At 42.7% G+C, this 27186-nt stretch overlaps 1 protein-coding gene across 1 annotated transcript; it reads left to right on the forward strand.

Moving 5' to 3' along the window:
• The first annotated feature begins 327 nt into the window (after positions 1–327).
• Positions 328–27090, forward strand: SRPX2 (sushi repeat containing protein X-linked 2). The gene is made up of 11 exons (XM_002763077.7): positions 328–685; positions 2370–2581; positions 7261–7341; positions 17729–17920; positions 20343–20519; positions 20811–20937; positions 21104–21225; positions 22332–22511; positions 22854–22987; positions 25093–25214; positions 26600–27090. The coding sequence occupies exons 2-11, from the start codon at positions 2500–2502 to the stop codon at positions 26778–26780; spliced, it is 1398 nt and encodes a 465-aa protein (XP_002763123.1). The 5' UTR covers positions 328–685; positions 2370–2499; the 3' UTR covers positions 26781–27090.
• Positions 27091–27186: the final 96 nt, after the last annotated feature.

Raw genomic sequence — 27186 nt, forward strand, 5'->3', positions numbered from 1 at the left:
TGCTGGGATCACAGGCATGAGCCATTGTACCAGGCCAACAATATAATCTTAACAGAAACTGAAGTCCAGAGAAGTTAGGTCACTGACATGAGGTGAAAGTGTATCTGACCCTGTACCATATAGATTGCAAGATAGGTCAGAGTTGGGAGTCTAAGGAATTACAGGCGAAATTTTAGGGAATGTCAAAGTCAGCTACAGTCTTCTTCCCCTCTCTTTGGTGTTTGTGAAATTCCTTTTCATTCAATCCTGATGTCATGCTGAGTCATAAAAAGAAGTGTTCTTCAGTGCAACACATCTCTGGAGGCTGCTTAAGCCAGCCTCTGTGTTAGTCATCACTATACTCACAGGCTTGGAGCCAGTGCCATTCACATTCTCCCTGTTCTACAGCAGATGGACTGAATGAGTTCCTCTAATCCCTGTGTTCCTTATCCCCCATCGCTCTAAAACCCTTCTCTGAAAGAAGAATAACTATAGCTTCGGGGATAATATAGCTTTAAGGAAACTTTTGGCAGATGCGGACGTCGTAACATCTGGGCAGTGTTAACAGAATCCCAGAGGCCGGGACAGACCAGGAGCCACTCGTTCTAGGAATGTTAAAGTAGAAAGTTTTTTCCAACTGATGAGAGGAGCAGAGAGGAAAGAAAAAGGAGGAGAGAGAAAAAGGGCACAAAATACCATAAAACAGGTAAGATCTGCAACTAACCCCTCCACACTCCATTACCCCAATTCACAACTGTGAAGGGGATAAGGAGATCCAGGATTTAAGCAACATGGCTGGGGGTGGAGGCTGGGAGAGAAGTTCTTTTATGAAGCTGGATCATATGCTGCTTTTCATTTGTGCTGTGACGTGACTGCGAACACATGTTCCCACCACCTTCTCAGCCCACAGCAGAGGGATGGTTGACTCTAGTGAGTCAAGTATTCAGCCTGAGATTGGGGAGAAGCTGGGCAGGTAAGAGGTCACAGGTTCAGAGTACTGGTTCTGAAAAAGGAATGCCCCTGATCCAGAAAAAAGGAACTGGATGGAGGCTAGATGTGGGAGAGGGATCAGTGATTAGTTATCTAACTGTTCATTTTCCTGGAGCTCTCTTTAGTCTCCTCTTTCTCCTCTTTTCGTTGCCTCTTTTTGCTTTGATCCATCTCTTTCCTTCAGCTCTGTCAGATTTTCTTTCCTTCCTAGCTTCCTTCCCACATCTTTCTACTTCCCTTGCCTCCTTCGCTTACATTCACTTTTTTCCCATCCTGCTTCCCTGTCACTTTCTAGACAAAATCTGAAGCCAAGTAGCAATTAATTAGAAAATGATTTTTTCCCTTTCTTGGGCTTTGTATGTCCCTTAGGGAGTCTGGCCAGAATCTACCACCTTTTTTTCCTTCTATTTCTAGGACTGACTCCTCCCCTGAGCATGGCATTTCATTGAAAGCATGTGAGTGAATGTGTGCTTGCTGAAATGGCCAGTGGCCGGTTTATACCAATGGGCAGCAAGTTTTAATAGTGTAATTTATAAATTACTTGCCCACTGGGAACCACAAAACCCTCATCCCATTAGAGTGAGGACAGGGCATGAAGTGAGAGGGCAATTAGAGCTTGTTCACCCTCTCCTCATGTACCTTAGTAGGTCCTCCTCTACCTCGCTGACTTCCTGCTGGCTCAGCAGGGTAAAACTAGAGGGTTGGCTGAACTTGAAAGCCAGAAGCCACTACCAAACCACTAAGCCTTAAAACCCAAAGCTAAGAACAGAGTCAAAGTATAGTCACTGCCTGGGAGACTAGAGAAGGGAAACATTCAGTCCTGTCCAATACAAAGATGGTAATAATATTGTCTAATAAATAAATTACTTCCCTATGTGACAGGCAATAATCAATTCTGTGAGGTAGACAGTATTGTTCTTCCCATTCTATAGATGAGGAAACGGAGGCTCAGATAAATTAAGAAATTTGTCCAAGACCCCATAGCTAATATGTGACAGAACTGAATTCACATCCAGACCTGTGTAACTTCAGTGTTCAAATTCTTAGACCATATGTGCTAACATTTTCCCAGATTAGTGGCTAGGAAATGTTAGTTGAATGAATGAAACCTAATGGCAGCCTTTAGACCAGGTACCCTTCTGGTTCTATTTGACTTTATGTTGGTCTTTTCCTTTCTCAATGTCCCTCTCTGTAACTTGGACCATGAAGCATTTGCATCTGATCCCACCAGGGTTAATTGAAGATTGGTTGTTTTATGTCCTCCTCCTCCTGGGAGGAAAAGGGACCGTAAATAATGAAGAGAATCTTGTTATTCAATGACCTGTGACGTGAAAGATCCTTATGAGGGAGATAATATAAAAGGCATTCATTAATTATAAAATCTCTCTTCTTCCTCACAGATCGCATATTTCTGCTTCCCCTCACTTTTGGAAGTGAACTGATGGCTGACTTCTGAAAGTCACTTTCCTTTGCCCTGGTACTTCAGGCCATATACATCTTTTTTTGTCTCCATAATCCTCCCTTTCAAGGATGGCCAGTCAACTAACTCAAAGAGGAGCTCTCTCTCTGCTGATCTTCCTAACTCCAGCAGTGACACCAACATGGTATGCAGGTAAGTTCCAGGAGCTGTTGTCTGTTATTTCTAGGAAGGGTAGGTCCTAGACCAAGACTTGGAGAAGGAAGAGTTAGACCACAAAAAGAGACTCTTATTTTCTATACAAAGAAGTACTAAAGCACAAAAAAGATAGTTAAACTTTGCAACAGACTACCAAGGGAGGCTTTTAAGGCAGCCTAACATGAGCTATCTGAAATAGGCCACGCTAGTACAAACGTGGGGAGGTTGGACAACATCACCGTTGAGGCCGTTGTCACACCTGTTTGTGCACCTAGCTTCCTGAAAACCATTTTCTAATATGAAATCCTTTGAGTCAAATCGTTATTAATATTAATTCTTTTATGAGTCAAATACCCTTGTCAAGACCACAAAAAATGGACTTAGACCACATATCTCATTTGGAAAAAACAAGGGGAGCAGGCAATCTATTCAAGTGAAACAAAAATCCATCAGACTTCTTCCCATCCTCCCTTCCTGATTTTATTTATAAAATGAGATTTTTATAGCCGTTTTCTGCCAAAGCTGTTAATGGCAATACAGATCACATCCTTTTAATCAGGAATTTCCCAGTTTCTTCTCATTTGTTCTTTCCTTCAGAAGGGATGGGGATTTCTGGATTCCTGAACATTTCACTCTTCACCCAGGGAGCCAAAGAGAACAAACTCAGTGAGAAGAGGGAAAGGGGAGGGGGAAGGGATGAGGGCAGGATAATGAAGTGGCATACAGAGGTTTTATATGGGTCCCAGCTGGCATTTCAAGTGCTAAGAATATTCTGTGGCCTGCAGTGTCTGCCCTTACAGGGGCCGGTGGGGAGGAGTGCGGGAAGGAGACAGGCCCAACCAGTGGGGTTAGGAAATTATCCAGAGATGAGTAAATAACAAACTGCTCCCATCAGAGCCACAGTCATTGCAGCTAAAATTTTCCACATGCCCTTAGCTCCTGGTGGAGGCCTTTGGCAGTAGCTCTGTTTGTCTGGAACAGCTGCATCAAGCTTTAAAACAAATATGCAAACTTCTTCCCCTTTTTGGCTTAACCTGGCTTTGTAGGGGGCGAAGCACAAGGGCTGACATTGAGATGAAAAAATGCAAGTCAAGCCTTTGGCAGCGCATATCCTGTTTGGGGTTAAAGGCACCCCAAGTCTCCAGGAAATAAATATGCAACTGTCCTCCCCAACCTCCACTAGCTTCAGTTCAAGTACAGAGACCAAAATCCAGCCAAAGACCACAGGACTAAAGGAGTGAAGATTAGATGGCTTGAAGCCCAATTCCGAACACCTGTATGAAACCTCATGGCATGCAATGGTCTTTACCTTTCCCAAAACAGAAGCCTGAGCTGTTGGAGTCCTGAGGACAGAGCAGTGTTTTAAAACTTTGATTCAATTGAGGTTCTCAAAGGGCTATTTGCAAAGGTGGAACTCCCCACTTCCACGTGAATCACGAGTCACCAATCCTGAGGCGCTCAGGTTGGTGAGGTCTCTGCCAGCCCTACAATCCCTCTCATTCTTCCCTCTTCTATGCTTAGGAGGCCACATAATGAGAGACATTTCCCCTACATTGCTAGCTCAGCTCTTGGGCTTGCCTTCATGCATTTGTTCATTCATTCCTTCAACAAATATTTATTGAGCATTTTTTATGCATCTAGGACTGTTTTGTTCACTTCCACAGCCTTGTCTTCAAATGGGCATGGCACAGGAAAGCAGTCAAATGTGGATCCAGAACTGATCAGAAAAAGGATCCCGGAATAATCAGCAGGTGTTGGGAAAGGATAAGAATATAAATGAGGCCAGGCACAGTTGCTCAGGCCTGTAATTCCTGCACTTGGGAAGTCCAAGGTGGGCAGATCACAAGGTCAAGAGGTGGAGACCAGCCTGGCCAACATGGTGAAACCCTGTCTCTACTAAATATACAAAAATTAGCTGGGCGTGGTGGTACATGCCTGTGTCCCAGCTACTCAGCAAGCTGAGGCAAAAGAATTGCTTGAACCTGGAAGGCAGAGGTTGCAGTGAGCTGAGATCGTGCTACTGCCCTTCAGTCTGGTGACAGAGTAAGACTCCATCTCAAAAAAAAAAAACAAAAATAAGAATATAAATGAAGCAAAGAATGGGTTAAAAGTATGTGTTGGCATATATGTGCAGCCCAGAAAGTCAGACTGTATTTGTCATCATAAGCCAAGGATTAATATGAATCTTAAAATAGTATTTTAACTATCAATTACATTTCTAACTATACTTTTGTGAAGAGCAGTGCTTAGTGGGCCTGACTGTGCTGTAGAGGTTGGAAAAACCCAGTAAAAGACCACACAGTAACCAAGCACTGATTGATCTAAAGGAACTGAGGAATGATCCCCAAGTCCTTCCCCCAGGGCTGAAGAGGGACAAGCAGACAGAATAATTTAGGGAGTCTTCACCTTTAATTTCATTCTTATACCCATCTTAGTATTCCACCATTTGCAAAAAAGAATAAATACTCGGAGATAGGCAAAGAGGGGAAATGGGAAAATGGAAAGGTTTAAAGTGGCAAGGTGGTCTGAACCCTTTCTCCAACAAAGCATAGTTGGCACTGCTCCAGCTACTTCCACATCCTGATGGAGGCTGTAATTATCTTATTGAGTTTTCCCCACAGTTTTCCTACAACCCCTGTAATTTTGGCATGATGTAAGATGCTAGGTGGTCTTCAAACACCCCCGCTGCCACACACAAAGTTAAAAAGCTGTATTGCAAAAAAGATTTTGGACTTTTACCCCAGTTGGACATTGCCAAAAGCTCTCCCCTAACGACAATCTTCAGTGGAGTGTCTGAGTTTGGTATCTAGCGGGTCAAGCAGACCTGGGCTGGGATGCCCACTCTGCTACTTACTAGCTGGGAGACCTTGGACAACTCCCTTGGTTCCTCAAGCCTGTTTCTTCGGCTTTATATTTGAGAACATTAGTAAAGCCTATCCTGCTGACATGTTATAGTGACATAATGAGCTAATATATGTAATGTGCTTAACACAGAAGATGAGTGGAGTGATGTTAGCCATCATTGTCATAGTTGTTGTTGTTACTGTTATCTAGCCGCAGGGCTGACACTCCTGTTTTCTCTTCTGGTAAACAGTCCTTTGCCCCCTGCTGAGCATTTCTGCACAAGCTGGACTCTGTAACTGGAGCAGGGAGACCTAATACTTTAGAGAATCACACACATCTGGCCTCCTATTTACAGGACCTACAAGGCTTTGAGGCTAATACTGAACTGAAACAGCTGACGAGAATTCCATGACCGCCCCCCTCTTCCCCCACGCCCACCAAAGAAACTCCCATTAGGGGAAAAGAGAGAGCAAGGGAGATGAGGCCTGAGGAGAAATAAATTGGAAGCCAGAAGAATAACTGAAACTGGAAAACAGAAAAAAAAGAAAAAGGGGAAAAAGAAAAAATGAACTCTTTCCTCTGGAATGAGGGCAAACCAACGAGGACATGATTTCATAAGGCAAACTTTCAATTGATTCATTCCCTTGTTCACCAAGTTGGACTGGTTTACCAGTACCTCACCTCCCCCACCCCCACTCTGGGCTTGTGGGGAATGAAGGAGCTTTGTCATCTAGCTTTTTGCTCCACCCTTTAGTGCAGGGGGCCCTGTGCCTCTTCCCAAGAGGAGGCAGGTGAGCTTGTGGCCTGAGTGTTTATATGGGCCAAAGGGCTCCAGCACTAAAACCCAGCCCTGTCCTGGAAGCACACCCTCTCCTGGAAATGGGAAATTGTCTCTTGACACCAACACAGCTGGCTACCCTATTCTTGTGCGTGCATGAGGTCTCAGGGAGGCTGGAAGGAGGGCTTCCGGAAACCTCACTCCAGAAAGGACCAAGTTGTTTTCTAATTAGTTAGTATTCATGACCGATTTCCTGCCGTCTGGTGGAACATACTGTTTAGTCTCCCAGACAGCCGCAGATCTGCCTTCATTATGGACTGGGCCACTAAAGTGGATGGAGGTAGATTAGGAATGTTCTCTAGCTCAGCAGCTCCCTGTTGAAGTTTCTTCTGATTAGAGAAACAGGAAATTTATCCAAATGACTCTGCTTGCCTTCTCTGTTCTCCAAACCAGGACATCGTGCTCACAAAACTGCTCTCATTTCCTCCTGCCTTTAAGGCATTCCTCTCAGCCTTGGCATGCCACCCCCAGCAATAGTAATTTGATGGCAAAAAGATATGTGCCCTGTGGGCTAGTGGAAACCTGAGTAATTGTTTCTCTTTGAGGGCTGTGAGCAGGCCTGTCACTAGGGGAAAGACACAGGGTCTGTTTTTTCCCTCCTATCTGGGACCACAGTCCATTCTCAGAGCTTAGTCCCCAGTGTCTTACCAAGACTCCTGTGTTGCTTCAAGGAAATGGGTCATTTATAGTCCAGTTGACAGGATTGATGTATGGTCAGGTTCAACTTTTTTCTTTTAGGTAGAGTCCGTTAGTGCTCCCAGTAACTGGCCCCCACAACCATGAGCCTGCCCCCTATGCAACTGAGGTGCTGATTTTCACCCGCAATAATTATGCTGCCTTACAATGCAGGGTTTTCCCCACTAAATATCCACCTGACTCCCCACCGATGGAGTGCCATGTCCTAAGGAAGTGACAGAGTTGGATGAGGGGAAACTTGGGAAGGATTTGAATGAGAAATCAAGACACCATCTTGATACTGTCTTCCTTATTCTAGGTTCTGGCTACCATCCGGATGAAAGCTACAACGAAGTATATGCAGAGGAGGTCCCACGGGCCCCTGCCCTGGACTACCGAGGTAATGTACCCTGCTTCTCAAGCCCAGAAAAGTTCTTTTCTGGCCTCAGACCTAGGCCCTTCCCTGAAGCATCCCCATCAGGCTTGGCTCACATGTACCAAAACTGCAGCACAGGGAATCGGGGACCATGATTTCTAATCATGAACTTCGTTGCTGACTTACTGTGTGACCTCACCTCTCCAGCCCAAAGGTTGCCCATGCATTATTAATCATTAAGTATTGACTAGTTACTCTGTGCCTAGTCCTGTGCAAGGTAAGCCTGTGGGTGACACAAGGTCTCAGATAGGGTTTTGTCCCCATCAAGTAGCTTACGTTCTGTTGGGGGTGATGCAGGGGTTATAAAATTAGCACATGTAGGGCAAGTAAGTGTGAAGCTATGTCATGGCAGTAAATGCAATAGGGTTTAAGAAAAAGATGTCAGGAAAAGCGTCCTGAAAGATAACATTTAGACTATGCTTCTGGGTGGGATTTTGAGAAATGGAAAGGGGAGGGGAGAGCATTCAGCAAAGCAGATGGCTAAAAATATGAAAGTAAGAACAAACCTGGTAGAGGAGGGAGCTAAGAAGAAACCAGCCTGATTGCAGGAGATAAAATGTGGAGGGAGTAGTATAAAAAGAAAGCTAAATATAGGCGGGTTGCAGTGGCTCATGCCTTTAAACCCAGCACTTTGTGAGGCCAAGGCAGGCAGATCACCTGAGGCCAGGAGTTTGAGACCAGCCTGGCCAACATGGTGAAACCCCATCTCTACTAAAAATACAAAAAATTAGCGGGGCATAGTGGCGCCTGCCTGTAATCCCAGCTACTCAAGTGGCTGAGGCAGGAGAATTGCTTGAACCCTGTAGGTGGAGGTTGCAGTGAGCCAAAACGGCACCACTGCACTCCAACTTGGGTAATGGAGCAAGGTTCTGTCTCAAAAAATGGGTGGGAGGGGTTAAATATAAAGAGCGAAGCCAAATTAGGGAAGACTCCATGATCTAGGGACACTTCTAATGAGAAACAGGAAAACTCTCTGTGATGAATACTTAATAGTGACCGAGTTCTGCATTAAAAGGGAAGTTAGGCCAGGTGATATCTAATATCCCTTCTATTTCTGATTCTTTGTTTCTTTGCTTTGCAAGCCATGCACAGGTTTAGCTGTTGTACTAGGAGCTATAGGGAGTCCATCACATGTTTTTGCACAGGGGCATGACACAGTCAATTGTCATTTTAGAACATTAACCTGATTATTCTATGCAGAAGTAGGGGTTCAGTGGTAAACCTGAGTCAGGGAGACTGTCCAGGAACCAGTTACAGTAATGATGGCTAGAGATGACTGAGGGTGGTAGCAAAGAAATGTAGGGCACAGATGAACCCCATAGATGTTTCAAAGAAAGAGATGACAAGACTTGGTACAGACTTGATGTACCAAGAGCTAAGAAACAAACGTGTCTGAAAGCACTCAGACAGTACTCCTGAAAGAATTGTAAGACCCCTCTCAGAAAGACAATATTAAAAAAGAAAACTGGTTTGGTAAAGATGCTCTACAGGCAGTTGGAAGTGGAGATTAAGCTGTGTGAGCTACCAGCTTAGATGGGTTGTCTGAGGGAGCAGAAGGCCTGGACAGAGCTTTCGAAAACATCTGTAGACATGAATAGGAGAAGAGGAACCAGCAAGGGAATAAAAGGGAATTCGTGGTCAGTCATGTACAAGGATATCTGGACAGTACCTGGCATATTACAGAAGTCACAGGAGAAGAGAGTATTAAGGAAAGGAAGGGGTAAGAGATCAGTTGTGTCAAATATTGCAAAGAGATCAAATTGAGGGTAGAGGAAAGATTTTATTTGGCAAGAAGGAGGTAATTGGAGACCTCTGAGAGAAACAGTTTCAATTGAGACATTATCAGAGCTTTGGGCTCCTTTAAGCCCCTTTGTAGCTACCTTCTACTTATGTTCTTCTCACTGCCAAATGGTCCGGCCATACTCACTGCCTCTCTCTCTCTCACCACCCACTAACTCCTAAACTCTGTACAATCTGTTTCTCTCCCACTCACATATCTACAACCTGAAATGACATCTCTTGAAGATAACAGTTCTCTCCCATGAGAGAACCAATTCCCATGACCTTGAACTTGTCTCTCAGTTTCTAGCAGCAGTGAACACCTTCCTTTCTTCTTAATCCCCCTTCCTTGGGCTCCATGGCATCTTACAATTCTGGTTAGAGCTGAAACTGGGAAAGGAGATGGACTCTCTGGTGGTGACAATAGAGAGAATGAGGCTGGGATCTGGGATCTGAACTTGGGTCAACCCAGACCTGTCTCCTGAGCTGGTGGAGTACATCTCCAACTACTGCTACACACTTCCATTTGGAGATGTCTAAAACAAACATATTTCATCTCTCCCGAAAAAGGTTCTACCCACTGACCTTCCTACTTCTGATAATACTACCATCATTCTCTTAGTGACTTATACTTCAAAATACTTCAGGGTCACCTCTAATTGGCCCTGTCACCTTTTCCTTATCACTTCCTGCTAGTCAGTCACCAAGACCTGTCATTTCTTTATTAATCCATGGGATTAAAACTTTGACCTCACACATGGATAATACAGTTGCCTTTAACTGGATTATCTGACTCATATTTCCCCCTCCCCGACAGTTTCACAGACTGACAACCTCCTACAGTTTTCCCCATGTGAAATCTATGCTTTAGTCAGGCTGTGTTCAGTACTATGTTCCCAACTGCTTTAGCCCACGCTGAGCTTGCCCTGACCCATTTATTCTTTCATTGAATATTTATTGAGTACCTACTAGGTCCCTCTTCTGAAATAAATGTTTACTGTCTAGACACACTCATTTGGCCTTCATTCTGTACTGCCTGTTTGGTTTACTTTTTATTAGCCTCAACAAAAATGGTTCTGTGTTTAACTGTATTTAACTATATTTCTCTCTTTAACTGTTTTTACCTGTATCTAACTGTACTTCTGTATTTAACTGTTTTAACTGTATTTAACTATATTTTTTGTTAACTGTTTTTAACTATATTTACTGTATTTCTGTATTTAATTGTTTTCAACTGTATTTAACTGTATTTAAGGAGTCATGTGTGTTACTCTCACAGAGCCATGGCAAAAGGAGATCATGACCACTAGCATCCTGGGGCCAGAAGCCAGATTATGGGAGATTGTATATTGGAGAGGTGGTTAGTAAAAAGCAACAGATGCAGAAGGTACTTTCACAGAGTCTGGCAGCCCTATTATTAACACTAAGCTTCTTCATTGGTCCTTCTTAAATGAGCATAAAGCCCTTTAGAGAAATAGAAGCTGCATAGGTGCCTTTGGTTTAGAGGTCTAGTGTCTCATAGCTCTTTTTAGGACTTAGTCTCAGGGCATAATATGAATTGAGTGAAGTTAACAATGATGAGGGGGAGGGAGTGGCCAGAAAAAGTACAACCTGAGGCCCCAGCCTTCCATGTAAAGTGTTTGTGACCTTATAATCAATAACTCTGCAACTGTAGTGCTGAAGAACTTTCTGTAATTTGGAAATGGTGTTTCCAGATGTCAGTGGTGTGTCCCAGTCACATGCTCGAAACCAATGCTGGGAATCACAGCGTTTTGCTGCTTTACGAAAGATGGGACACTGGCTTAAACCCAGATACTGACTTAGGGAAAATCATTCACAGGGTTGAATATTTTACACATCAAATTTCATTTGGTTCTCACAATAGCCCTATGGAACAGTTTATTATCCCCCATTTTACAGACCAGGAAACTAAGCTCAGGGAAGTTTTAGTTTCAGAGAGTCACAGAGAATTTAAACTCAGACTTGTCTGACTCTGAAGTCATACTTAATCCACCTCTTTCATCAAAAATATAACTCATTGTTCTAGAAAAGAAGAGCAAACCAGAAAAAAAAAAACCCAGATCATTCTTTTAGAATAAATTGGCATGTCATTTGCTATCATTTTCACTCATCTTGCCAGTCCCTTATCCCGACTCCTAACTTGGAGTCAGCTGGGCTGCTGCTTTGCTTGCAGCTTGCCTCATCCCTAAGGAAGCTAGCCACACTGCCAGGGTTATCTGAAGAAAATAGAAGATAATGGAGAAGGCCCTTTCAAACCTGTTGTCAGCACTTTATTTTCTGTATACACCCTAAAAAGAGATCGATGAATAGCTACAGAAAGCAGAGACAATGGGCCTGAGTTCAAATCTCAGCTTCTCCCCCTTCCAGCTCCTGGACTCTGCACAAACACCTATTATGTGCCAGTCACTGTGCTATGTATTTTATAAATGTTATTTGATTTAAATGAATTACATGCTTGCTATATAGTGATATGGAACGATGTCTAAATACACTGTTATGTTTACCAAAATAGCAATGGAGGGAAAAAATAGCATAATATGCTAGCTATTCTATGTATTAAAAAGGAAGGAAAAATAAGAAGCTATACCAACATTTGCATTAAATGCACAAAGAAACTACTAAAAGTAGTTCTTTGGGACTGGTTGGTATAGGAGCAGGGGTTGGGGGAAGACATTTTACTTTGTAACTTTTTATACTTTTGAGGTTTTGAGTCATGTAGATATATTACCTATTCAATGAGGTCAGTGTTTACTTCAAAATAGTAGCCCATTTTATATTTGCAGTGGCAGACATTGTAGTTAAAAAGGACATGGGCTTTGAAGCAGATCAAGCTTGGGTTCAAATTTCAGCTCTACCCCCTGCTTGCTTAGGGATCCTGGGCAATCTGCAAAAGAGGGATGAACACCTACATACCTTACAGGGCTGTTGGGAGAACTGTATGAGATTATATATGTGAAAATGAAAACATGTAGCATGGTGCCTAGAACACAGGATATACAAAATAAAGGCTTACACATTTCCTACCAGAACATTTTGCCATACAGTATTTTCGGGGTTTTTTGTTTGGTGGTGGCAGGGGTTTGTTTGTTTGTTTTAAAACAAAGTTTTGCTCTTGTTGCCCAGGCTGTGGTACAATGGCATTATCTTGGCTCACTGCAAATTCTGCCTCCCAGGTTCAAGCAATTCTCCTGCCTCAGTCTTCCAAGTAGCTTGGATTACAGGCACACGCCACCACACACAGCTAATTTTGTATTTTTAGTAGAGACGGGGTTTCACCATGTTGGCCAGGCTAGTCTTCAACTCCTGACCTCAGGTGATCCACCCACCTCGGCCTCCCAAAGTGCTGGGATTACAGGAGTGAGCCACCACGCCCAGCCTGCTATACAGTATTTAACCACATTCTTTTTTTTAATCGATACATAATATTTTTACCTATTTATGGGGCACATGTGAGTGTTACATGCATAGACTGTGGAGTGATCAAGTCAGGGTATTTGCGGTATCCATCATCTTGAGTATTTATTATTTTTATGTGTTTGTATCATTTCAAGTCCTCTCTTCTACTTACTTTGAAATATATAAAACATTGTTGCTAAGTAAAGTCACCCTATTCTGCTATCAAACTTTAGAATTTAGTTCTTCTAACTGTAGATTTGTATCCATAACCAACCTCTCTTCAACCCCACTGCCACCCACTTACCCCTCCAGTCTCTGGTATCTATCATTCTATTTTGTATGTCTATGAGATTAACTTTTTTAGCACTCACAAATAAGTGAGAACATTTAGTATTTATTTTTCTGTGCCTGGCTTATTTCACTTAATATAATGTCCTCCAGTTTCATCCATGTTGCTGCAAATGACAGGATTTCATTCTTCATTATGGCCAAATACTATTCTATTATGTATATGTACCACATTTGCTTTATCCATTAGTCCACCAATGGATACTTAGGTTGATTCTATATCTTTGCCATTGTGAATAGTACTGTGATAAACACATGAATGCAGATCCCTTTGATATATTGATTTCTTTTCCTTTAAATAGATACCCAGTTGTGGGACTGCTGAATCATATGGTAGTGCTAGTTTTCTTTCTTTTTTGTTTTTCTTTTTTTTGAGATGGAGTCTTGCTCTTGTTGCCCAGGCTGGAGTTCAGTGGCACAATCTTGGCTCACTGCAACCTCTGCCTCCCAGGTTGAAGCGATTCTCCTGCCTCAGCCTCCCCAGTAGCTGGGATTACAAGTGCCCACCACCATGCCTGGCTAATTTTTGTATTTTTAGTAGAGATGGGGTTTCACCATGTTGGCCAGGCTGGTCTCAAACTCCTGACCTCAGGTGATCCACCCACCTCGGCCTCCCAAAGTGCTAGGATTATAGGTGTGAGCTGCCCTGCCCAGCTAGTCTTCATTTTCTAAGAAGACTGTTTTCCATAGTGATATTAGTTTACATTCCCATCAACAATGTATGCTTTCCTTTTCTCTGCATCCTCACCAGCATCTGTTATTTTTCTTTCTCTTTTTTTTTGAGACAGGGGAGTCTCACTCTGTCCCCCAGAATGCAACGCAGTGGCACGATTTCAGCTCACTGCACCTCCACCTCCTGGGTTCAAGCAATTCTCATGCCTCAGCCACCAGAGTAGCTGGGTTTACATGTGCCACTGCCATGCCTAGCTAAGTTTTGCATTTTTAGTAGAGATGGGATTTCACCATGTTGGCCAGGCTGGTCTCAAACTCCTGACCTCAAATGATTCACCTGCCTTGGCCTCCCAAAGTGCTGGGATTATAGGCATGAGCCACCGCACCTGGCCTGTCTTTTTAATAATAGCCATTTTAACAGCAGTGAGATGATATCTCTTTGTGTGGTTTTGATTTGCATTTCCCTGATGATTAGTGATGTTGAGCATTTTTTCATACATCTCTTGGCCATTTGTGTGTCCTCTTTTGAGAAATGTCTATTCATGTCCTTCGCCCAATTTTTTAGTGAATTGTTTGTTTTTCTACTGTTGAGTTGAGTTCCTTGTATATACAGGACATTATTAGTCCCCTGATGGATAAGGAGTTTGCAAATATTTTCTCCCATTCAAGAGGTTGTCTCTTCACTCAGTTGCTTGTTTGTTGTTGTTGTTTTGCTGTGCAGGAGCTTTTTATTTTAATATAGCCCTCTTGGTCTATTTTTATTTCTGTTTCCTGTGCTTTTGAGGTCTTAACCATAAAATTATTGCCTAAATCAATATCATGAGGAGCTTTCCCTATGTTTTCTTCTAGTAATTTTATACTTCTGGGTCTTACATTTAAGTTTTTAATACATCTCAAGTAAATTTTTGGATATGAGGAGAGATGGGGGTCCAATTTCATTATTTTGTATATGATTATCTAGTTTTTCAGCACCATTTACTGAAGAGAGTGTCCTTTCCCTAATGTATGTTCTTGATGGCCTTGTCAAAGATCAGTTGGCTATAAATATATGAATTTATTTCTGGGTTTGCTATTCTGTTCCATTGATCTATATATCTATTTTTATACCAATACCATGTTGTTTTTGGTTACTATAGCTTTATAATATATTTTGAAGTCAGGTAATATGATGCCTCTAGCTTTGTTCTTTTTTTGCTCAGGATTGCTTTGGCTATTCTGACTCTTCTTTAGTTCCATATGAATTTTATAATTGTTTTTTCTATTTCTGTGAAAAATGATGTTGGTATTTTGATAGAAATTGCATTGAATCTGTAGACTGCTTTGAGCAATATGGTCATTTTAAAAATATGAATTCTTCAGATTCATGAACATGGATGTCTATTTTTTGTGTCCTTTTTAATTCCTTTCATCAATGTTTTATAGTTTTCAGTGTATAGGTTTTCACTTCTTTGGTTAAGTTTATTTCTAGATTTCTTTGTAGCTATTGTAAATGGGATTGCCTTCTTGATTTCTTTTAACCACATCCTTGTTTCAATTTCCCATGGGCATTCTTTGGGTACAGTTGCTCAGCCAATTATGAATCTTTAACCGTATTGTCACCTCTCCTGTATGTCATCTCATCCACCTCAGTGGCATGAAAAGCATTGTCACATGCCTCACTTACTTCCACATAGCGCATCCACCATTTCCCCTGCTCTACCAGTCTGGTGACCCTACCCAAACAGGAAACTAGGTCAATCTGGAATTACTTGTTCCAGAGGGTTCCTGGAGATCACTACTTCTCTGTGTAACTGCCATAGCCTTATGTCTAAATATTCTAGCACACTATGCTATCGGTGCTGTCAGTGTCCCCAGGCTATAGCTCCCAGAGGCTACCTTCTTCCTTATTTGAAAACTGAGACTGTGTTTGCTCTTCCCTAGCCTTTCAATGCTTTGGTCTTTATGCCAGGATTCTTCTGAGTCAGAAAATTTGAACTTATTTACAATAGTTGGGGCCTCTCCTACTGTCTTAGCATTTATCCTGACCTTTATATTTCCCTTTACCATTCTTACTTATTCCACCCATTCTAATCTGATGTGTATTTTCTTTGACAGACTATGGGAGAGATATAGAATGGGAGTGATTGTTGAGGTCCCAGTCTCCCAAATAAAGTCTTTGTGATATGTGTTGTGGCCTTATAATCAACAGCTCTGCAACTGGACTGCTTAAAAGACTTTCTGTAATTTGGAGATGGTGTCTCCAGATGGCAGCCATGTGTCACTGCCAGAGGCTCAAAACTAATGCTGGAAGCCCCAAGCGTGGTGTTTACTGAAGAAAAGATTTCTCACTGTCATCTGTCTTTGTTCTCCAGTTGTACTCAGACAGAGGCTCTAGCCTTTCTTTGTTCATTTGGTGCCCCATTTACCTTTTTTTTTTCAAAGCTTGCTTTCTTCTTTTTTTTTTTTTTTTTGGTCCCTTAGGGTGTAGGAACTGAATCAGCTCACATGGGGCTTTAACATTCCCAACCCTAGGCTAACAGACCTGTGCCATGCCGTGTGTGTGCATCCTTGGGCAGGTTTATTTATACATATACCTGTAAACTCTGAACCCACTAAAGAGTCATCTATTTTGTACAGCCTGTGAGGCATCTTTATGATGCCTTTATGATTTAATGGCCCTTTAACCTTTTGTGTTCAGTACTGAACTGGGATTAGACTTTTATTCCTAAGAAGCCTTCTTTAATGTCACATTCCTTCCTCTCTCTAGTTTACATTTTTGTATTATCCTTTAAATTTTTATTTTAAACGTACATACAGAAAAACTCACTCTTTTTGGTGTACAGTTCTGTGAGTTTTGACAAATGCATACAGTCGTGGAACTCCCACCACAGCATGAGACAGTTCCATCACCTCAAAAATTGCCCAGTGCTTCCCCATTGATGTTATCCCTTACCTCTACCCCTAATCTCTGGCAACCACTTATCTGTACTCTGTCACTGTACTTTTGCTGATGTCCATATTATTTTTGTTATATAAATGGAATTCTAAAGTATGTAGTTTTTTTGAGTCTGGCTTCTTTCACTTCCCAAAATACATTTGAGGTTGACTGATGCTGTTGCATGTATCAGCACTTCATTCTTTTGTATGAATACACCACAGTTAGCTTAGCCATTCACCCACAGAAAGACATTTCCAGTTTTTGGCAATTATGAATAGAGCTACTTTAAACTTTCATGTACAGGATTTTGTGTGGACACAGGTTTTTATTTCACTGGCATAAATACCTTTAAGTGAGATTGCAGAGTCATATGGTAAGTGTACCTTTCTTTATAAGAAGGTATGGTATCACCTTTATAAGAAATAGCCAGAATATTTTGCAAAGTGGCTGTATTTTTGCAATTCCACCAGCCATGTATGAGAATTCCAGTTTCTCTCCATCTTCCCAAGCACTTGGTATTACCAGTATTTTTTTAAAGGTTAGATATTCTGATGGACAGATATATAAATAGCATCTCATTATGATTTTAATTTGTATTTCCCAAATGATTGATGATGCTAAAAACTTTTCACGTGCTTATTTGCCATTGGTATATCCTCTTCAGTGACATGTGTATTTATATCTTTTGTCCGTGTTCTAACTAAATTGTTTGCTTTTTCAATGTTTTGAGAGTTCTTTTTATATTTTAGATACTAGTCCCAGTTGATGGCTTTGTCTTTATGCAGAGCAAAAATTTTTAGTTTTGACAAGGTCTAATTTAATAATTTTTCTTTTATGAATTATGCTGTTGGTGTCATACCTAAGACCACTTTGCTTAGCCCTGAATCCCAGTGACTTTCTCCTGTTTCTTTCAAGCCAATGATCTCTCTTGAGTTAATTTTGTATAAGGTGTGAGACTTAAATCGAGGTGTGGTAGTTTTTTTTTTTTGTTTTTTTTTGTTTTTGCATGTGGAAGTACAAGTGCTCCAGCACCATTTGTTTGAAGGCTATCATCCATTGAATTGTCTTTGCACTTTTGTCAAAAATCATTTTAACACACCTGTGTATGGGTTTACTTTTGGGCTATTTTTTTCCCTTGACCTGTTTGTCTGTCTTTTCACCAACACCACACTGTGTTGATTATGGCACTTCTAGCTTGCTTTTCTTCTATTGCTACAGTCCCCCGATGGTGTTACACATTAAATATCCAGGATGGAGAAGCCACGTGCTACTCACCCAGGGGAGGAAATTATCACAGCAGCCTGGGCACGCGTTGTGAGCTCTCCTGTGACCGGGGCTTTCGACTGATTGGAAGGAGGTCTGTGCAATGCCTGCCAAACCGTCATTGGTCTGGAACTGCCTACTGCCGGCGTAAGTTGTATGTGTGTATATGCTGATGCATGTATGCGAGAGAAGCCAGCCAGCCAGCCACTGAGGATATATGACTGGAGGTGTTTCTAATAAGCCCTTCCCTCAAGTACAAATTGAGAATATTCCACAAGCCACCCAGCAGGGCCTTTCCTCATCCTAACATTCTAGTTCATTTTCTCTCCCTGTGGTTACTGCCCAAGCAATATAAGCATTTAAGTAGCAACCAGCTCTTCTGACTCAGGGAGCCAAGGAGTGCATAGACAGAGCTAAGACTTGGGCATGAGGTCTGATGTGGACCTACATCTTCTTCTGAAGCACCTAAGAATGTGTGGTCTTAGCTTCTTTTCCACTTGTGGTCAACTGCTGTACTTCCTGGCCTACAACCTTAGAAGAACTTGGCCGGGAAGCTATGAGACATCCTATTCTTCATTTTCATCTGAAAGTCAGAAGAAAAATCCCTACATCTAGAATGTGAAAATGCTAATATACACACATTCCAAGCCATTTTCCCCCTTCAGCTTCCAAATCTCTACCTCTTACTCAAGCTCCACAGACTTAGCAGCTGAGCTTTTTCTGTCCATATGTCCATGGCAGAACATCATTCGTAGGACATCCATGTATACACAGCCCTGTATTGGTCACTTCCTGTATTACTCAATTCCTCAAGTACCTCCAGGCTGCTTATAGATGAATGGGATAGAAACACAAATGTGTGCACATGAATGTCGCATAACTGGATACAGAAGTGCTGAGCATTCACAGAGAAATGAGGCTGGTCAGAGAAGACGCTGTAGAGGAGGGGAGAAGCTTGATAGCCAGGAAGCAGGCAGTCACCACACCTCTTTAGGTGACTGGAATTAAATTTGTTTCGGGACTTAGATCCCATCATTTTCAACAGGAATTTGAATCAGTCAGACACAATTAGAAAATATAGGGCTGTAAAGTACAAGTGAACATAAAACCAATTAAAAGAATGGTGACATACGCATTTCCAGGTGCCTACAATGAGTCAATTACTACATTTGAGCACTGAATCTAGTTTCGATTTTCCTTGTAAGAGACAAAAGGGCATATGCTTTGGATCTATCATTTTTCCTGTCATATGATACTAAGCAAACAAATTCATCTGAAGAGACAAATCTTTTCTCTTCACCCTGATTTCAAGGTCATTTTTGCATAGGTCTTTACAAAGGGACACTGGAAAACAGAAAATGCAATACTCTTTAAGTCTGGATTGGCCAAGAAACAGAATGAACATAGCTTATACAGATCTTTATTCAAAGCTTCAACAACTGAACTTAGGCAGGATCCAAATTTAGATAACCTAAAGGAATATATGGCCTCTTTCTCTTAAGTATCAGGTATCTCCCACAGACTTTGGCAAGCATAGGCTCACAATTAATCCAAGATGACAGGCTCTACCTCTGCTACATGTGGTGTCCAACGCACATGGATTCCTGTTTTTACCAAATACCACCACACCTGGCCCTCCAGGCACTGGTCTGATGTGTATTCTTGCCCAGAGAGCCAGCCCAAGCTGGCATGTAAGTTGAGCCTTAGCTGAGCAGTGCCTATGAGAGCCCCAAAATTATATGAATATGCCTGAAGAAGAAAAGAAGCTTTGAATGTGATCAAGGGCATCTAGCATTTGAGGAATAAGAGACAAAAACTAACAGTTGCCGAGGCCCTAAATGAGCCCAGTGGTTATATGCATTGTCTCTTTTAATTTATTCAGTGATCCTATGACATATCGACATTTTACTGAAGAAAACACTGAAATTCAAAGAGATGAGGTAACTTCTTAAAGTTACAGAGCTAGTAAGAGGTAGAGCTGGGATGAAAATTCAGATCCGTTTTTTTTTTCCTCTTGATAAGTTGTTTTACTTCCCCTTTTAAAATAGATCCTATTTGTTTAGAGAAGTTTTAAGTTCACAGCAAAACTGACCAAAAGATATAGATATTTCCCATTTATCCCCTGCACCTACACATGTACAGCCTCCCCCATTGTCAATATCCCCCACCAGAGTGGTACTTTTTCGTATGAACAAAAAATGGATGGATGAACATCGATTAATACATCATCATCACCTGAGATCCATAGTTTACATTAGGGCCCACTCTTGTTGTATATTCTATGGATTTTTACAATGTACAATGTTAGGTCTGATTTTGAAGTCCATATGCTTGGACAAGTAATTTGCTTTTTTGACACCCCCCCCCCATCCAAGGGTGCTGCTTATTTTAGGAAAATACAAAGACAATTAGGGAAAAAGGCAGTTAGGCACAAAAATGTAAGGGCAGTTCAGGTAGAGTTTCTGTACTTTCTGCTATCTCTGATATGGTTCCCCCTATGCTAGATGCCCAGGCATCACCTCCAGATAGGTGCACAAGCCACTGAGCTTGACACTTGGTTTTCTCTTAGAGATGAGATGCCACGCACTGCCATTCATCACGAGTGGCACTTATGCCTGCACAAATGGGGTGCTTCTTGACTCTCGCTGTGACTACAGCTGTTCCAGTGGCTACCACCTGGAAGGTGACCGCAGCCGAATCTGCATGGAAGATGGGAGATGGAGCGGAGGCGAACCTGTATGTGTAGGTAAGTGCTGGTTGCTTCTAGTTGTCCTGCTGCAAAGAGCCACTCGAGCATTATATCAACAAAAGATGTGGAATTCTCACCACAGAAGGCACTTCCCATAGCTATGAGGGTGGCACCCTTGGTATTTGCTAAACAAAATGATCTTTTCCCCTGCAGTTGGGCTTCTTTCCCCAGTTTCCTTGAGCACCTTGAACTTTTTACCTACCCAGTGGTGTGTGTTATTGCTACAATGGATCCCCTCCAGGTAAAGCAGGGGGCCCACAAGTCAGTACTTGATTTTCACCTTGGCAGACATAGATCCCCCCAAGATCCGCTGTCCCCACTCACGTGAGAAGATGGCAGAGCCAGAGAAACTGACTGCTCGAGTATACTGGGACCCACCATTGGTGAAAGATTCTGCTGATGGTACCATCACCAGGTGAGTCTGAATAACGGATGCTCCTTATGCCTTCCCTTGGCTTCTCTCAGTCATTCAGGCTAGTCACAGTGAAACTGCACAGGCTAAGGTGACAGTGAGGATGTGCCTCAGACGTCAATTCTAAGGGTCTCTTTGCTCAGTGTTTCTTTCATCCTGTCCCATGCAGGGTGAAGCTTCGGGGCCCTGAGCCTGGTTCTCACTTTCCCGAAGGAGAGCATGTAATTCGTTACACTGCCTATGATCGAGCCTACAACCGGGCCAGCTGCAAGTTCATTGTGAAAGTACAAGGTCAGAAAGAATTCTTTAGTTTCCATATTGCTCATTAATCCTGCTCTAAATATAATATAAATATAAATGATATATAATATTAATATATAAATATAAATGAGACACACCTCATTTATACTGGGAGAAGAGAAAAACAAATTCACCAAACAGGCTTATTTAGGAAGCCACCATTACGTGCACATACACATTTCTGAAACCTTGACTCCTCAACAATACTCTCATCAACAAGACTCTCTTTCTCCTAAATCCAGATAAAATTCACAAGGATACTCTTTATCCATTTATTTTCTTAGACTTCAAAATGATCACAGGTAACCAGCCTTCATTATGTCATTCACCTCTGCTAAAATTGGTGGTGTTGGCTTATCCTTCCTGTTTGCTTTGTGTTGTATTGTTTTGTTTTGCTTTTCTCATTATAAAGACAATACATACTTATTGTTGAACATTTGATAAATAAGAAAATATGTAAAGGGGAAAAATCTATTACCCCATCATCCAGAGGCATCTGCTATTAACTTTTTGGTATTTTCCTTCCAGTCTTTTTACTATACACACTTTAAAAAATATATACTTGAGATTATACTATATATCCAATCATAAATCATCCTTTTTTGCTTTTCATTAACAAAGTAATTTTCTCATGTTATTTTAAAATTCTTCAGAAATATTTGTAATGATAGCACAATATTCTACTCTAAGAGTATATCACAATTTGCTTAACCCTTCTCCCACCAATGAACATTTAAGATTCCTCCAAATTGTTTCTGCTATTATGAGGAATTCTGCAGGGTAGTCATCTTTACATAGCATGTCCATAAAGTCTGGAAACAGATGGCAATATTTTCTTTTAAAGATTGACAGTCTTTTGATGACAACATGTATGTTAACCTATGTTTCCAAACTTTACAAACCTTTGTCTGCATTTCAGATTTAATTTCTTAAGAAAGGAAAATTCTAGCTCCATCCCCAGCCATTGGAAATATAAAAAAGCCATTTTTCTGATCATCCTAAGTCTTCTGGTCTAGAAAGCCCAGCATGGGCACCCTCTTAGCCTTTCCTTCTTATGAGAAACACTGTAACTTCTAACTTGAGCTCCTTCCTGACAGTGAGACGATGCCCAACTCTGAAACCTCCACAGCATGGCTACCTCACCTGCACCTCAGCGGGGGACAACTATGGTGCCACCTGTGAATACCACTGTGATGGCGGTTATGAGCGCCAGGGAACCCCCTCCCGGGTCTGTCAGTCCAGCCGCCAGTGGTCAGGTTCACCACCAATCTGTGCTCGTGAGTGAAACCAGGCAATGGGGCGCATGGATATGGTGATCAGGGGAACTTGGGAGGATCTTCCTCATGGCACAGGGGTCTAATAACAATGTATATGATGTGGGAATAGAGGGTTCTGGGATGTGTCTAATTTAAAAGCCAACATTATCCCTTAGAATACTCCTACCCCAAGAAGAAGGGTTTAAAATCTCTAAGTGCTCTTTCAGGATTTACCCCAAGGGATGGGAGAAATAGCCAGAGATGCGTAACCTGAAAGACTGGAACACCTCAAGATGTGAGGTTACCTAAGCTGGGATGGAGGAGAAAGCTATACTCTTGACTGGTCACCTGCTTCTGCTCTAGCTATGAAGATTAATGTCAACGTCAATTCAGCTGCTGGTCTTCTGGATCAATTCTATGAGAAACAGCGACTCCTCATCATCTCAGCACCTGATCCCTCCAACCGGTATTATAAAATGCAGATCTCCATGCTACAGGTAAGGCCCACTCCCCTAATGACGGCTTAGCTCCTATAAATTACCGCTTACCTTTTCCAAATCAGAGTTGCTCTTTGCAGCACAAACCCTACCTACTTCCTGAAACTTTTTGTGGATAGAATTTGATCACTTTTACCATAGACATATTTAGCACATTTTAAAAAGTGCTTGGTTTTTACTGAAAAGGCAATAAAGTCACTGGAGTGGTGGCTGTGACTTGCAGGGAGCTGAGTGAAAGATGGGAAGGGAGTGTGGCAAAGCACTCTGAAGAGACTTACAGGTCAGCTATGATCAAATGTAAATGTTGGGAATTAACTATGTTTATGTTTTCAAGGAATAATAGCACTAACAAATACTTATGCAGTAGGTGCTAGGTATTCAGTACTGATCTGTGGGCTTTACACATATTCATCTAATTCTCACAACAACTCTTTGAAGATAGATAGATACTATCATTATTCCTGCTGAATAGGTGAGGAAACTGATGCATAGAGACTAAGTCACTTGCCCAAGGTCACTAGCTAGTAGGTGGTGGAGCTGGGATTGAACACAGGGAGTCTGGCTGCAGAATCTGTGCTCTTAGCCACTACCAATACCAGAAAAAAAAGAAAAGTGTTGTGATATCTCAGAGTAACATGAGAGAGTTGCATGGCAGTTTTTAACATAAGAGATACCTAGCCAAAGCCACTGGTGTGGGAGGGAGAGGACGATAGGACAGCATAGATATGACTATGGGCACTTATAAAAGAACAGGCTAGGTTACTGAAGATAATTCAGGGTGTGCTGACAAGACTAAGAGAAGCAGCTCTGGGGAGCTGCACGGGGCTGGATATCCATGTGGGAGAAAAAGCTACGTGGAGGTTTCTAAAGGTTGAATCTTAGAACTTGCCAAGTGAATATTCAGAGGCCCAGGATGGAAGCAGTTTTACAAAAAAAAAAAAAAAAAAGGCTCACGCCTGTACTCCCAGCACCTTAGGAGGCCGAGGTGAGTGGATCACGAGGTCAGGAGTTGAAGAGTCTGGCCAAGATGGTGAAACCTTGTCTCTACTAAAAATGCAAAAATTAGCCAGGCGTGGTGGCAGGAGCCCGTACTCCTGGCTACTCTGGAGGCTGAGGCAAGGAATTGCTTGAACCTGGGAGGCAGAGGTTTCAGTGAGCTGAGATTGCGCCACTGCACTCCAGCCTGGGTGACAGAGTGAGACTGTCTCAAAAAAAAAAAAATGAACCATTGAGGGTCTAGACTAAAAGGGACTTTATTCATCCAGAGATCCCAAAAAGCAGGCAAAGGCAACAGTTCAACTGGAAGCAAGGGAGTAAGAACAGGCACAGGAACCTGCCAGCAAGCATAGTGACTCTGAGGGTGAGGCCCAGAGGGGAAGCCCAAGGAGGAAACAGAGGTGGGGTGCCGGGGAGTATTCAAGGCCTTTTTAAACCTCTGTTAACTGGCTAGTAGGTGATCCTGCAAGACAAGGCAGGACAGAGATCCGAGGTAGGACTGCAGGCTGCGCTGCCCAGTGCAAGGAAGGTAACGAGGGTAATGAAAAGAGTACTGGGCACAATTTCGGAGAAATCCTGGAGACCAAGCGAAGGTCCTGGCCAAGTAGCCTAGTGGTAAAGAGCACATGCTTGGGCAGAGGGCATCAGCCCTCAGTTTGAATCTTGGCTCAGCATGTTATTGTCACCACCTAGCTTTTGAGGGATGTCGTGAGGATTAGATTATGTCTACAAAGTATTAGGTTTGTGTATTCAGTAAACAATAGCCATTATCATATCACATTGGCCATCCATTAAGAACTTGTGTAATTTAAAACCTATGCAAAGCTAAGCAATAGTTATGTTCCTGCAATTCAGTCACTGAATTTCTCTTTTCTACCCCACATTGCGTAAGTGGTTTCAGTAGAATGAAGGAAACACTGTTGGGGCGAGTACTTTGGGAATGACAGAGGGAACAGGTTGTTGTAGACCCCACAGTATGATCATGTGATCACTGGGGAGAAGTGGCTCCTTTCCCACACTGCTTCATGTGGTCCCAGGAGGAATCAGCCAGGTAGCCTTAGGTTTGAACGCACTGGCCTGTTGTGTAACATGTTCTCTCTCCCTCCCAGCAATCCACCTGTGGACTGGATTTGCGGCATGTGACCATCATTGAGCTAGTGGGACAGCCACCACAGGAGGTGGGGCGCATCCGGGAACAACAGCTGTCAGCCAACATCATCGAGGAGCTCAGGTCCAGGCTGGGAGGCTACTGAACAGGGGTGGGGCAGAAACCCTAAGCAGGACACTGGCAAAAGCGGGCTGTGGGGGAACCATCAGATACTACTCTCTTGGGGCACTTCTTGCATTTGAACTCTTATGGATGTATTAGGTAAGACCAGAGAGTACTTCTTTACTTTGGCAGAACATCAGAATCAAATAAGGGCTTAAAATACAGATGACCAGACCCCACCCTAAACCACCTTAGGAATGTGCTTTTATAAAGACACCTGAGGGGGCTCTGAAGCACAGCCAGGGCTGAGACAGTTGTTAAACCCAAACTTGACTCACATAAGCCCCTGCTCTTGTTTTCTGGCCTCATCTCTTTGCCTTCAGTCGCCAAAGGAGCAAAAGTCATTCTTTTTTTTTTTTTTGAGATGGAGTTTCGCTCTTGTCACCCAGGCTGGAGTGCAATAGCACAATCTTGGCTCACTGCAACCTCCGCCTCCTGAGTTCAAGGCAATTCTCCTGCCTGAGCCTCCCAAGTAGCTGGAATTATAGGTGCACGCCACCATGCCTGGCTAATTTTTGTATTTTTAGTGGAGACAGTTTTCGCCATATTGGCCAGGCTGGTCTGAAACTCCTGACCTCAGGTGATCTGCCCGCCTTGGCCTCCCAAAGTGCTGCAATTACAGGTGTGAGCCATTGTGCCCAGCTGTAAAAGGCATCTTTAGGCACTGAAATCTGAATAATATCTATCAACTCCTGGGGAAGAGAACATTAGAGGTGACAGGTGGTGGAAGAAGCTGGTCTTTTCTTTATCTATCCAGTATCACCATTCTAATGCCTTCACATATACTCAGGGCCAAGAAAGCCATCACTGATCTCTGTTCTAGAAAGAACACGTGCCTCTAGCGCGCAGTCTCAGTGGGGACAGAAAGATTCAATCCCAGTTAGGGAAGAGACCAGAAAACACTCAGAGGAAGGAGACTGCAGACTTGCAGCTACAAATGGAAGAGTTAACCAGATGGTATTTATCAACTTAAGGGCTTCCATGTATGATGTGCATACACAGCAAAGTCTCTGTAGCGGGTGGCTGCTGGAGTCACTGTGCGCAGCCTGCACAGCAATATGTAATAGCTCTGCTTAAAGGGGCCTACAATGAAAGCACTTCCTGTTAATAACAAAGCTGTCGCAGCTGAGATGAGGAAGGGACAGCTTAGCAGTACTAGATGTATAGGGGCAGCAAGAGTAGAAAAACAAAGGGACTTGAGATAGGAAGTGGAAGGGATGGGGACCAGGGATGATGGGCAAGGAATTAGTCCATGAGTGGAGCTGCAAAAAGTCAGAGGGTAGTAGAGCTTGGGGGGGATGGGTGCCCAGACAAGGTCTCATACCTCCCTGGGCTGCTCTCTCTAGGCAATTTCAGCGCCTCACTCGCTCCTACTTCAACATGGTGTTGATTGACAAGCAGGGTATTGACCGAGACCGCTACATGGAACCTGTCACCCCTGAGGAAATCTTCACATTCATTGATGACTACCTACTGAGCAATCAGGAATTGACCCAGCGCCAGGAACAAAGGGACATGTGCGAGTGAACTTGAGTTAGGGCATGGTTGAAGTCAAGGGAAAAGCTCCTCTAGTTAGCTGAAACTGGGGCCTAATAAAAGGAAGAAATGGTTTCCCACAGTTCCAGGGACAGGACTGAGGTGGGTGAGTTTGCCGAATCCTACAATGTTTCCAGGCATCCTTTTAGGGCTGTTGAATAGTTTCCCTAGAAGCTAGGCAGGGACTGAGGACATGCCCTGCCTGGGCAGTGGGTTGGGGGTAGAAGTTCTTCCTTTCCTAACCTAGGCCTCTGCCCAACTCGCCAAAGTCTTTCAGAAAAGTAAATCTTAAATTCACTCATGAACTGTTTTAACTGGTTCCTCTACCCTGAGGTGACAGCAGAGGGCAGCACCAGCACAACAGACAACCAGCTTAAACTTGAAGCAAATGTAGCTG

The sequence above is a fragment of the Callithrix jacchus genome, chromosome X, assembly GCF_049354715.1.
Source record: "Callithrix jacchus isolate 240 chromosome X, calJac240_pri, whole genome shotgun sequence".
NCBI classification, from domain to species: Eukaryota; Metazoa; Chordata; class Mammalia; order Primates; family Cebidae; genus Callithrix; species Callithrix jacchus.

Excerpts from the sequence above, each read along its gene's own strand:
- SRPX2 (XM_002763077.7), top strand. The coding sequence starts at position 2,500 with ATGGCCAGTCAACTAACTCAAAGAGGAGCTCTCTCTCTGCTGATCTTC. Across the intron at positions 2,582-7,260 it reads GACACCAACATGGTATGCAG|GTTCTGGCTACCATCCGGAT; the intron begins GTAAGTTCCAGG and ends TCCTTATTCTAG. Across the intron at positions 20,938-21,103 it reads GCTGATGGTACCATCACCAG|GGTGAAGCTTCGGGGCCCTG; the intron begins GTGAGTCTGAAT and ends TGTCCCATGCAG.